Raw genomic sequence first — 13,701 nt, forward strand, 5'->3', positions numbered from 1 at the left:
CTAAACACCTGGACAAATAGAGGTGTGAGTCTTCCCAGTGGTGACACAGACCTCAATAAAAACATGGTAGAAGGTCTATCCCTTCCCTAGTCTATAAAAATAAATATGCACTTAAAAATTATAGCCCTGGCCACTGCAGAAGAGTATAGTAAAATGGTACTTTCCCATATCCCCCTCTTACCTGTAGTGCTATGATCTCCTCTTTTAGGTGCTATACAGTGAGTCCCACACCACCGTCTTGATCAACCACTCTTCCAGATGCAGGCAGACAGCTACTGACAATGTGCTGGGCCGGTCCTTGGCCACTTTGTGTGCCAGATCTTGCAGCCTCTTGGAAGATGTGATGGTAATTTTCCAGTAGGCTGTAGGACCAGGTACAATGTCAGTCTAACCTAGGCCAGAATGGTGGTAGGGGGCGGGTCCAATAAAAAAATGTAAGCACGGGGGTTGGGGGAGACCTAGTTCATGTAGGTGGGAGTTTTTTTAAATTGAACCAACTCGCTGTTGAGTTAAAGTGGTTGTGAATCTCAGACATGAAATATGAACAAAGCATATCACTCTATAACATGTAGTGTCAATCCGGAGCACAAAGTGGCATTTCTGTCTGCTGGTAAAAGAAAGCTGGCAGCTTAATCTTCCGCAATGAATGAGTTTATTCAGGTGGTAGTATAAAATACAGGGCTTGCGCGTTTCGGTGTAAAGCGTTAAGCATCATCATGGCTATTGTGACCTCTACATGCCGAAACGCGTTAGCGCTATATTTTGTGCTACACTTGAATTTATAAACTCATTCATTGCCGACCTGCCAGCTTTCTTTTACTTGTATGCTTTCTCTGGTGCTAGGAGTACACTACAACCGACCGCTCACCACCTCAGGGGATCACAATAAGTGTTTTCTACCATATTTTCATTTATTTCTGCTGTCTGATTAGTTTTCCTGACACCAGGAGAATAAAGGTGACAGCTTCAACTCTATTCCTGTGTAGACTGTTAAGAGTGGGGGGGGGGGGTTGTCCCTTCCCTATTCCTATTGGCTCCTGAAGTGTCTTATTTTTGGACGCTTTACAGGCATTTTTAAAGCTTTGTGCAAGTGTATTTGCACTTATATGAAGCTTCCGGCATTTGTTTTTTCTGAGCAGGACAAGAGGATGAGAGCAGTTTTAGAGGAGGAGCTTTTCAGGTGCAAAAAAATGCGCACGCACACAATCTTATGTGTGCGTTTTTATAGGCTCTACCAATGAAAATATAGTGGCAAATATCTTGAATATGCTGGGAAAAAAAGTATTTTTTGGGATTAGGCCAACAGAGTGCAAGGCGTAGAGTAAAAGTGTGAACAGAGACCATTAGAAAGGAATGATGTACAAATGCAAAGGCATTATGTCCTTTGTGGCCTTGGTTGAAGGTCATGGGGCCCGGACGAATTATGACCTGTTGTACCTAAATTGTATTTCCTAACACATGCATATTTTACGTTTTCTTTTCAAATTTTTACTTTTTTATAGGTTTTTTTTTTTTTTCATTTGCTTGCTTTTAAATATAAAGACTTGTAATTTTAAGGTGATCCAAAAACAAACTGTTTAATTTGCAATATCCCTCCATTTTATGTATATGGAAGATTTAAGTTTTAATTTTAAGTAAAACAAAAATCTTTTTCTAGTTAGGGCCGGTTCACACTGCGGGCGATGCGAGGCGACACAACTTGCCTCGCCGCAATCTGACAAGTCGCCCCCGTTCTGTACAATGGAACCGTTCTGAGAGGAGCGACTCGAGTCGCTCCGACTCAGAAAAAAGGTTCCTGTACTACTTCTGGGTGACCTCGGGGCGACTTGCATTGACTTCTATACAGAAGTCATTTGCAAATCGCCGTTGAGGTCGCGGCAGGTCGCGGCGAGGCAAGTCGGTGTCGCCTCGCATCGCCCGCAGTGTGAACCGGCTCTAATCGATATACAGTTGTCATGTGACCTTCAACTCAATAGTTATTATTTTGTGCAAAAATATGATGTAGGCTTTCTAAGGGGCGGTTCTTCCAGTCCTAGCCTGTTTCACATCTTACCAGCCTGTGTATATTGTTTGTATCTGTTTGCAATTACTGGGAGTTAAAGCCTAAATCAATAAACATGTGCTATCCCACCCCCGTTGTGTTTAGCTGTTTATTGGACATGGAGGAGTTGGAAGGGAGTGGGCTGTCATTTACCGCTATGAATATGTCCACATGTGTAACTCTATAGTCATCTGGGCTGCAGAGATAAGAAACATGAGGAAATGAACAGCTTAGAAAGGAACTGAAACTGCAGCATGCTCAGTTGATGTGGCAACGGTTGGGCTAAATCTCTGGCTGTAACGGGGACATAGACTTGGAGGGAGGGACAGTGAGCTTCAGGATCAACCAGGTTTTGTGCAGAATACAGAAGACAGATCCCATAGTTGCTGCATATGAACTGCATGTAATAAAAACATATAGGGACAGTTTTTTAATGTGGGTTTAATAACACTTTTTTCACTATTGGGAGCTCTGTACTTAAAGAGGAGTTCCACCGGAAATATTGTAGCTGCTATTTACTATTGGGGTACATGTCCAGGCATCCAGTGGTGCCCTCACCCTGGCCAGTTCTTGAATCGGCTCTTGAGTGCTGCCACTGCCATCTTGGCTAAGGGAAACTGGCAGTGAAGCCTTCAAATGGGGGGTGGCGCGGCAGATAAACGAAGCGTCCCTTTTTAGTGTTTCCTGTATAAAAACTGTTAAGGTTGACTTCTTTTTAAGCTTGTGTGAGTCGGGAAGCAGAACTTAAGTCTGTAATAAGCTAATGAGGCTGCCCTGTATGCATATAAAATTCCAAACTGCACCTATATTGCCAAAAGTATTGAGACGTCTGCCTTTACATGAACTTTAATAGCATCCCAGTCTTAGTCCGTAGGGTTTAATGTTGAGTTTGCCCACCCTTTGCAGCTATAACAGCTTCACATCTTCCGGGAAGGCTTTCCACAAGATTTAGGAGTGTGTCTATGGGAATGTTTGACTATTCTTTCAGAAGCACATTTGTGAGGTCAGGCACTGATGTTGGAGAGAAGGCCAGGCTTGTAGTCACCTCTCTAATTCATCCCAAAGGTGTTCTATTGGGTTGAGGTCAGGACTTGCTCAAACTCAACTATATTGCCAAAAGTATTGGGCCACCCCTCCAAATCATTTGGTGGAGGGGGGATTATAGTGTGGGGTTATTTTTCAGGGGTTGGGCTTGGCCCCTTAGCTCCAGTGAAGGGAACTCTTAAAGGAGCTGTAAAGTCGGAAGTGTGTGTTTTTTTTTTTTTTTTATTTTTTTTTTTTATCTTCATGCATTTAGGATAAAAAGTGTTCTGTGTCCAGCAGTCCCCCTCAGCCAGCCTCTCTAATACTTACCTGAGCCCCATCTCTGTTCAGAGAGTGTCTCGGGTGTCCAAGACTCTCCCTCCTGATTGGTTGAGACACAGCGGCGCTATTGGCTTCCACTGCTGTCAGTCAGTCAGCCAATCAGGAGAGAGAGGGGGCAGGCCAAGCCACATCTCCGTGTCTGAATGGACACAGGGAGCTTTGACTTGGCACAGGTGCCCCCATAGCAAACTGCTTGCTGTGGGGACACTCAACAGGAGGGAGGGGCCAGGAGCACAGAAGAGGGACCCAAAAGAGGAAGATCTGGGCTGCTCTGTGCAAATCCACTGCATAGAGCAGGTATGTATAACTAACATGTTTTGTTTTTTATCGAAAAAAAAAAAAAAAGAGACTTTGGTTATGGCCCCTTTCTGTTCCAACATGACTGCACACCAGTGTTTTTGGGTGAAGGAACTTGACTGGCCTTCACAGAGTTCTAACCTCAACCCGATAGAACACCTTTGGGATGAATTAGAGCGGAGACTGCAGGCCAGGCGGTCTCATCAACATCAGTGCCTGGCCTCACAAATGCACTTCTGGAAGAATAGTCAAACATTCCCATAGACACACTTCTAAACCTTGTGGAAAGCCTTCCCAGAATAGTTGAAGCTGTTATAGCTGCAAAGGGTGGGCCAACTATGGACTATGACTGGGATGCCATTAAAGTTCATGCGTGTGTAAAGGCAGGCGTCCCAATACTTAAGTTCCCTTTTTTTTTTAAAACAAGCAACACACATTTACTATAAGATCCCTTTTTTACAATAAAATAAAATAATTAAAAAAATACAACAAAATCGTGAAAAGGTTTTACATTCCCTTTTTACAATGCATGCTCTGTTCTGCTAGATAATCCTCCACATCATCTGAAGCCTTGGGTCCCAGCCAAGTGACACATGGAAGGATTGACATCTTCTGGAGTCGCTGTAAAACCATAGACTTGACTGTAGCTGCAGCAGCATATGCAGTCTGTCCTGTCCAGTAGAAGTAGCCTTAGCTACTGCAGATGTGATCAGGAAAAGACCAAGGGCAATAACACTCAATGGGGATGTTGACAGCCCATTTAGAGCCTGCTACTGACTTGTCCAACCTGAAGAGGTATTGGGATTTCTGATGCAATGTATAATATGTAAATGGAAGCACCACTTTTGGCTGTTCTCGGCATTGGGTAAGCACAGGCTTGCTGCTTCTTGCTACTTTAGGCTAATAAAATGTCAGGAAAGGGAAGGGGAGACATTGATGTTTGGAAACTTGGAAATTCTTATTTGATATTGTGTTTCCTTTTTTTTTGTAGCAAATATTGGTACCCAGACAGCTGGCGCTCGGGCCCAGGTGAACCCATCAGTTATGCGTGCAGTGCACCAGTACAAGTACTCCAACTCTGTAAGAAATGCACAACCAGTGGGAGGCAACGCACACCTCCAACAGGCACTGTATTCTAAGTATAATTTTTGACTGTCACTTTGACATTGTACCACTATGCACAAAATTTGTGGCCAAATTTGTGCTGATCAATCTGGCTGTCTGTGGCTAGCAGCCTGTGAAATTCTAGCTTGCTAACAAATTCCCTGTTAACCTGAACCAATGCATTCCAAGTTCAGGTTCTTGACAGTCCTGCGAAAGAAGAACGTTTATATGTACGTCTCCCACTACCCACGCCACCAAATGCCGCTTCTTCTTCGAAAATGTCTGCTAAAATTTGTTCAGAAACAGACACTCCAGGAAGTGTCTATCTTGTGGTCCCCTGCTACACTCAGTGGTTCCTCCCAGTGTCTTGCAGTGACGTTGGGGTGTAAGAAGGAACCACCAAGCCCAGTAGGGCGGAGGAGAACGACACTACAGGAAGTGTATTATTTCTCAACAAATTTTAGCAGATGTTTCCTATTAAAGCGGCGTTCAATGATGTAGGCCGCAGTAGAGGTGATTTACTCTTGCCCCCTGCAGGCACAGATTTTTGGCCAATTTTATTTTGGTCGCTAATTTAGGGAATAAATAAACCTCTTTAAGAACTAAACCTGCAATAAGATATTATTTATGACTATATGTAGGATTATTGCAGTGGTCTGATTGACTGGTTTCCTTTTACTCTTCTGCGTAGAAGAGAAGGACCAGAAGCACTGCATCTGAACTGCTGTTGGAATCGTGAGGGATCGTACTGGTCCACCATGTCATGTAAAGTAAGGCCAGTATCTCCCTGCTAGTCATTCTCAAGAAGATATGCCTAAGACTAGCCTTACATATTTTTCTATGAATGCCATTAAAAATACTTTTCTATGAATTCTAATTGTTTGCTAGTCCTTTAAAGCCTATGTCCAGGGAAAGCTAAACTCCTTAAAGTGGAACTAAACTGTGTCTGAGCACCACAAACTGAAACCGCTATTTAATTCATTTTTAATATTCAGAGCAAATTCCCCCATCCATCTATGTCTCCATGTTTTATTTTGTTTAGAAATCTCAATGAAAAACGCCCCCTTATGTTTTTAACTGCGGCTATCTTGAGTAAGGGCAGATGGTCCATGTAGTATTTATTTCCTGGAAACCATCTGCCCTTATCTTGGACATGCAGGCAGTAGGGTGTGCTTAGGAGAATGCACCTCCAGATGAAAGAAATGTTCATGGAATACATAATTTTGGCCTAGGCCAAAAAAACAGGAATCGACTGAAGACAATTGAGGGAAAATAATATAAATATATAAATATATATATATATATATATATTATATTATATTATATTACTATATTATCAAAAGTATTGGGACGCCTGCCTTTACACACGCATGAACTTTAATGGGGTCTTAGTTCGTAGGGTTCAATATTGAGTTGGCCCACCCTTTGCAGCTATAACAGCTTCAACACTTCTGGGAAGGTTGTCCACAGGGTTTAGAAGCGTGTCTGGGAATGTATGACCATTTTTCCAGAAACACATTTGTGAGGTCATGCAATGATGTTGGACAAGAGAGCCTGGCTCACAGTCTCCGCTCTAATTCATATCTGTCGGGTTGCGGTCAGGACTGTGCAGGCCAGTCAAGTTTTTCCACCCCACACTTGCGCATCCATGTCATTATGGACCTTGCTTTGTGCACTGGTCCAAATCATTTGATTTAGGGGGGGGGATTATGGTGTGGGGTTGTCCCCTTAGTTCCAGTGATGGGAACTCTTGAGGCGTCGGCATACCAAGACATTTTGGATAAGTTCATTCCCCCAACTTTTTGGGAACAGTTTGGGGATGAAGCCTTCCTGTTCCAACATCACACCAGTGCACAAAGCAAGGTCCATAAAGGCGTGGAGGAACTTAACTGGTCTGTTGAGTCCTGACCTCAGCCTGATAGAACACCTTTGGGATAACTTAGAGTGGAGACTGCAAGCCAGGCCTTCTCGTTCTGCGTGCCTGACCTCACAAATGCGTTTCTGGAATAATGGTTAAACGTTCCCATAGACGCACTCCTAAACATTGTGTACAGCCTTCCCAGAAGAGTTGAAGCTGTAATAGCTGAGCCAACTTAATATTGAACCCTTCAGTCTAAGACTGGGATGCCATTAAAGTTCATGTGCGTGTAAAGGCAGGTTTCCCAATACTTTTGTCAATATAGTGTACCCTCTTATCTATTTGCCAGTGTTGGTAGCATTAGGACTAAAAATATTTCATGTTGATTGAGAAAGTTTATTTCCACATTCTAAATGCTCGTTTAAGTCTAGGGGACCAGGGAAATAAATTTTATTTACCTAATCCCCTGACACCTGGCACTCTTTGCCCTTATGCTCTGAAGGTAGACTGTCTCTTGGTGGCCACACATCTAATGCAGGGCTATGGGCTTTGCATTGTACTTTATGATGTCAGAGGACTTGAGACTGCCAGAGTGCAGGTAAGTAAAGGCTGTGGGGATTGGGGGATTGGTCCAGCAGCTCAGAGGAGCAGGTAAGTAAAACTGTTTTTTTTTTCTGTTTTTTTTTCGGTACCTTAGACCATTACGAGCATTTAACCCTTGTAATGCAAGGGAGGAGTTTTGTTTTCCTCGGAGTTCAGCTTTAAGGAAACACTAAATTTCAGAAAGAAAGTTAGCTGTTGTAAAAAAAAAAAAAAAAAATTGCACATCATTTTCATTTTTGAAATTGATAAACTACTGTGATCTGTGCCTGCTGGAAAAATTAAGAATCCAATAATATAATGTAGCCCCCCACTGGTCTATAGCATTTGAGAAATAAGCTGATCTAGTGAACCTCATAACCTTATATTAATATCTTACATTGTTATAAATTGTAGCTGTTAGTAATTATTGTTCGCTATGCATTAATTTTTTTAAATAATAGCTGGTTATTTGTTGTATCATTGAATTGTCCCCAGTTTACCTTGCATAGTAGTTTTTAGACCTTTGACTAACCAGAACAAAAGTAGTGTAAAAAGGACCACATTCACAGTCTATAAAACAAAAGTAGTGCCAGTAATGGTATTTAGAAGGGAAAAAAAAGAAGATGCAAAGCCAGGTGCAAGGAGAAAGTGAAAAATGTAAGAGCTTTGTTCAGTTCAGCTTTAAAGGAAAGCTAGAAGCTAATTGGTTGCCAGACGCGGCTGCTCCAGATTCTGTCTGCTTCGGTTTTGATAAATTCCCCTCCTTGTGTTTTTTAAAAAGTGCTTGGTGATTACCAAACAGACCAATTTCAGTGAACTTTACTTAAAGGAGAAGTACAGCCAAAGCTCATGTTGGCCGTACTTCTATGGATCACAGGAGTGCAGTTTGTTTTGCACTCCTGTGACCAGTTTTCAGCAGGGCGAGCTGTAGTCCACTCTCTGCAGACATCAGAGTAGGTCCAGGCTCATCGTCCTCACGACCATGGAGTCGGGATCCGCCTATATCTCTGGACCGACACCCGGCTCAGCCTCTCAGGGTGCCAAGGCCACTCCCTCCACAGCCCAGCGCTCCTGTAAGCAGGGAAGGGGCAGAGAGCCGGTGACTGACAGACACCAGCTCTCTGCTCTGGGAACTGTGAGAACCTAGCCATCAGTGGTGTTCGATTGCTTGGTTTTCAGTGCAGAGGCACTGAGGAACAGATGCACCATTGGACCGATGGTGCATCCACCTAGGTAAGTATGAAAAATGAGAAAAAAAAAATACTTTTAATAATCACATCCTAAAAATTCAACATGCTGGTCAGTTAATTGTTTGAGTTGGGTACAATTGGAATGCCCATACATGGTTCAAATCTCAGCTGGTATCCTGCTGAACTAGCCAAGATTTAAACCATCTATGGCTGACTTAAAGTGGTTGTAAACCCTCACATATACCTAGTGAAGTGAACAGCCTTTAGATGATACACAGAGCTTAACCAAATCCTACATTAGTTTTACTTGGTAATCCTTGCAGTTTTCCCCTCTCTACATCGCTCTCTACACCCCTTCCAGAGTGCAGATCGTGTTAAAAAAAATTCTTCATCTGTCAGCAGCACAGAGAAGAGGGAGGAGAGACTGAAGTAATACTCTGTGAGAGCTGATTGGATGAAAGGAACACACCCCCCTCCACACAGCAGAACCGTGTTTTGAATAGACCAGCTCCATTCTGAGCACCCTGCTGACACAAAGTTATGTGTCGGGAAAACTCAGAAGTGACTCCTGCTGATAACAGAGGAACGAAGCACAAGAGCGAAACCACACTTAGAGCTTTTGAGAGAGATAACTAAACACTGCAGATATGTACTTTGCTAAAATTCTGTGACTCAGGTTTACAACTACTTTAAGTTTCAGCCATTGCCATCTCTTTGTCAAATGAGAGTGACCTCATCGGCAGGCGTGAAGTCAGAGCAAGTAAAGCCCCAGTAATAAACTAAATCTGAATAAGCAAATGCAGGATAAAAGAAATGGTCTTTCTCATCCATTCAGGGATACAGGAAGTCTTAAACCTTTGGGTGATACCTCCACCCACAGGAGGATGGGCAAACTCTAGGCCAGCCCAGGGTAACCCATTCTACTACCAGCATGCCTAAGTTGTTTTCTAGTGTCTTAGGAGGATGGACTACTTTTCTACAGCTTTGCGGTGACAGCCCTAAATTCTTTGAAGTTTCTCTTGTCAGCCCAACACAAACGCAGATTTACCAGTACGTTATGTGTACAGGTGTTATCTCTGCAATGGTCCTTTATTCCTCAGTGACTGCTTGCCATTACACACAGGATTCTGCTATTCAGATGAGGCCTTTAAGTTAGGCCTTCTCCCTTCTCGGCTGAGATGTTTATCATGATCATGCAAGATTTGTGACCCAGATTACCCAATTATTTGCTGGCGACTGTGATTGCACAGGCAGTCTACCCTTCTTAACGATAAAGAAGACCATTTAAACTCTTGCTGATGCAGTGCTCACCACTGATAAACTATTCTATAACCATTTTGCCATTTAAAACTCCTAAGAATACAAAAACTTTACAATTGCACTTGCTTTTTCCAATCTGTATGGGATTGTAAACATCTTGGCAAGCTGTTTGCTTCCCTTAAAAGCTTGTGAAAACACCATGATGGATGCTACTGGAGGCAAGAGCATCCATCATCCTTAATGGAAGGATTTGTTAACCCTACCTGGCTTGGGAAGCATCTTGGGCATTCTATTGCTATAGGGGGATTTGGTCGTCGTCTGAGTCTCTTCTCCCAATCAACATTCTGGACCTGAAATTTATCTTCCATAATTTTCAAAGATTGTGGGAAAATATTAATTTCTGGAACAATCTTATCAACTATAAAGATATCAATTTTGACCCTTATTTGAGTAAATTTCCTTGTTACTTTAAAATCCCATGTTCTTACAACATCTCCTTTTTAATCTCCAATGATGTCTAAATATTTTGGATTTAATATCTTTACAAAACTTTGAAAAAGATAATAAAATTGATCAAAGGAATAAAGTATTTTCCCAGATCTTGTCATAATATTAGTAACATCTCCAGACCAAATTGTTGACTCATTACCTTTTAAATATATAGACCAGAAACTCCTCAACAATATGTTACACTCAAAAGTTCCGGTTTTGTTATTTAGTCTATAAGATCCCTGCATTTTAACAAACTTTGTTTTGGATTCTATTTTAACTTTGATTTCAATATCATTGCTGTGAATGAAATACAATTGTAAACAACAATTGTACCCTTGTCCAATACATAAAAATCCATACAAATCTTCTGCTGTATTAATATCAATATCTCTAAAATTATGATTTTTATCATATGCATTAATATCAATAATTCTATCATTTTTGTCCTTTGTAATGATATCAATGTTCTTATTTTTCAGTTCATCTGCATTGATATCAATGTCTACATCTCTCTTATTTCTAAATAACATATGATCTTTGTGTAATTCTTCATTCCTGTTAGTCTTTGCATAACTTGAGCAGTTCTTGATATATCTTATCACAAATAAAATTGTCACTAGGGAAAAGATGCATCCTGTAATGATGATGCACTTTCTCTCTTTAAAACTTTTCTTATGTTGATCCGACATCTTTTCATCTTTTTGAAATCCATGATTCCTCCAGATTAGATTTTTATGATTCATTCCTGAAAAAAGGAATGCAGCATCATTATCTCGGAATATAAAATTTGTTATACCCACATTTTTCTTTCTACATACTTGTTTCACTGAACTGAGAAAGTATTTGTACCCCTTGAACATCCCAAAATGTCCATGGACTTTCCCAATTACTTTTCCATGTTTCAACTCCTGAAACTCTGTGACGTGCATTTCACCATCTCTGGGTGTGACCTCACATGTAACAATTCTTTAATCATCTTTTATCTTTTCTGTCTTAGACTTGTGTCAACAATATCTAATTTTATTTTAAATAAACCTTTCTGTTCCTGGTCTACTTGATAGACCGCTTATCTTGTATAAAAGATAATTTTTGGTTTAACAACAAAATAACAATGTTACAAAAAACAATATCAATTGTAAAATATCAAAAATAGATTATTCTTACAATGAAGATTAAATCCGATATGTGCGTGGATTTAATAACAATCCTTCATGATATATATAAATATATGTCTTATGTGTACTGGAATAAAACTTTCACTGTAATGTGTGTACTCCATTGTCTGTGTCCACTCCTAAACAAAAAACCAGCCCCCACTTTATTTTCCTTCTAAGAATGGTTTAACTGAGCTCTGTTGTACCACAGGGAAAGCCCGCGAATTCTGAATGAGCAAATTCCCTCCCACCTCATCCAACAGGATGTTGAAATACAAAACCGTCTCTAATCAAAACATTCTATTGGGATGGCAAAACTGCCATGTATTAAACCATTTTAAACATACACAAACCTTTTTATCTTATCAATATATATACAAATTATTTCTGAATCAAGAAACATTGTAATATAAAAACTTATATTTTTAGCTAGAACAAAGACACTTTTTATCATGAATTAACTTCCTTTCTCAAACTTAGAAATATGAGGAGGAACCATTTTTGCATACTTTGTAGCATCAGAAATTGTGCTTCTTGCATCCATTAAAAATAACTGGAACAACATCAACCCAAATATTTCCTTTGTCCAACAACATTTATTTTCAATTCTAGATTTAATTATCCGATACATCCTCACAATAATACCTACAGACTGCGAATGCTACCATACATGAAATCTCTGTTCTATTCCCAAGATATTACACATCCTCTGTCACTACTGAGATTTGCTGATATACCCCAAACTAGAAAAACATGATTAATCAACATCTAAACAATAGTTAAAGCATCATCATTAGTGAATCCCACCTGTAGGTGTTGTGATATATAAAAACACAATAATCCTTTTTTGTCATGACACAAACTTATGGTCTAATGACCAAAATGATAATTTTGTGACATCCGATGAAGACTAAAAAAAAGCTTGTGACCTTTTTTTCCTCTGAAATTAAAGGAATATGTGTGTTCATTTTCTTCACAACATTAATTGATACCATTTCAGGTTGAACTACTAACTTCCCATACAAAACTGTTTCCTTTGCCAATAAATCTGCTGTTCTATTACCTACAGATAACTCACTATCTTTTTTATGTGCTGGAATTTTTACAATAACATATGCAAAAGGATTACTCTCTGCAAGGTCAAAAACTACTTCTAATGTCTCTTTCTGCACAAGAGTCTTATTGGATGAATCCACAAAACCTCTACATTTCCAAATAGGTAACGTACAACATATGAACTATCACTATAAATCACTAGTGAACCTCTCTTCTCTTTCTTGTCAATAATCAATGCAGTTTTCTATTCTTTACTCTTCTTTTCAAGTGAACTAAATCTTTCAATGTTCAGCCAGAACAAAATAAAAACTTAATACTCAAGACAATGAAACATTGATAAAAAAAATAATAATCCAATGAATTATCCTTGAAAATATTAAAAATTATATCAAAGTCCTCAATAATATTCCAAACGTCAAAACCAAATCTTTTAAACTCAAATCAATCCTTATTCATAACCAGTAAACATCAACCAGAAAATTCTTACCATATCTGCAGTTAATTTAAGGACTGCTGACTGTTTTCAGAGTGTTATATGCTACATAATTAAACCTTTCCTGTCTTAATGGACTATTTTCAGTTTGCAATCTTTGTCTTTGGGTCTTAGAAGAAAAATACATTTGCTTATTATGACCTCTATACCTCAGATTACTGTGCCAACGTACAGAATAAACCTCTTGACGCCTGGGCAAAATTTTCGGATAATACAACCTCTTTTGTGTATTATTATTAATCAACTTTTTATAAACTCTCCTCTGAACATATGGCGATGAAAATTTACATTTCTGCTTAGTATCAGTATTATTTAAGTCAACTGACTTCCCACTCTCATTGTCTGAGGAAATATTAACATTTGACTCTTTACAGGATATGACGTTCAAGTCTGCCTTTGTCACATGTTCACCATCTTCCATTTTTGAACACTGAGCATGTGCAGGAATCTCAGCTTGCAGTAATTGGGTCTTAAGCAAATTTAAAATATTCTCATGCACACAGCTTTCCTGAGTCAAAAAAACTATTTGATTTTCATTTTCTTTAAGAGATTGCAATAATGCATCAATTTTATGTTCTAATTCAATTTTTTCAGTCAATAATTGTTCAGTATATTTCTTCTCCTGCTTTGCTGCAATTTCTATTGCATTCTCTAAATGCTCAATATACGTGCAAAAAGTTTCACAACTTGAACAACTAGGTTCAAAAAGTACATTTTCAGTTACACTTTGACTTTGTTTTCCTGGCATATCAAACACCATATTATTATAACTCTTAACAAGCTTCATTACATTACGTACTTTTTTCTTT

At 39.6% G+C, this 13,701-nt stretch overlaps 1 protein-coding gene across 2 annotated transcripts in view; it reads left to right on the plus strand.

Annotated features, from left to right (window-relative positions):
• Nucleotides 1-13,701, plus strand: part of PABPC1L (poly(A) binding protein cytoplasmic 1 like) — a 139,891-nt gene that overhangs the window by 95,742 nt on the left and 30,448 nt on the right. Inside the window, exon 12 of one of the 2 annotated variants that reach the window (XM_077459800.1) lies at nucleotides 4,695-4,828. In XM_077459800.1, coding sequence (XP_077315926.1) covers nucleotides 4,695-4,828 — 134 coding nt within the window. The remainder of the gene's footprint in view (nucleotides 1-4,694; nucleotides 4,829-13,701) is intronic. The other variant, XM_077459801.1, reaches the window with a different exon arrangement.

This window comes from Lithobates pipiens, unplaced genomic scaffold, assembly GCF_037356315.1.
Source record: "Lithobates pipiens isolate NorthernLeopardFrog02 unplaced genomic scaffold, aLitPip1_a1.2 Scaffold_28, whole genome shotgun sequence".
NCBI classification, from domain to species: Eukaryota; Metazoa; Chordata; class Amphibia; order Anura; family Ranidae; genus Lithobates; species Lithobates pipiens.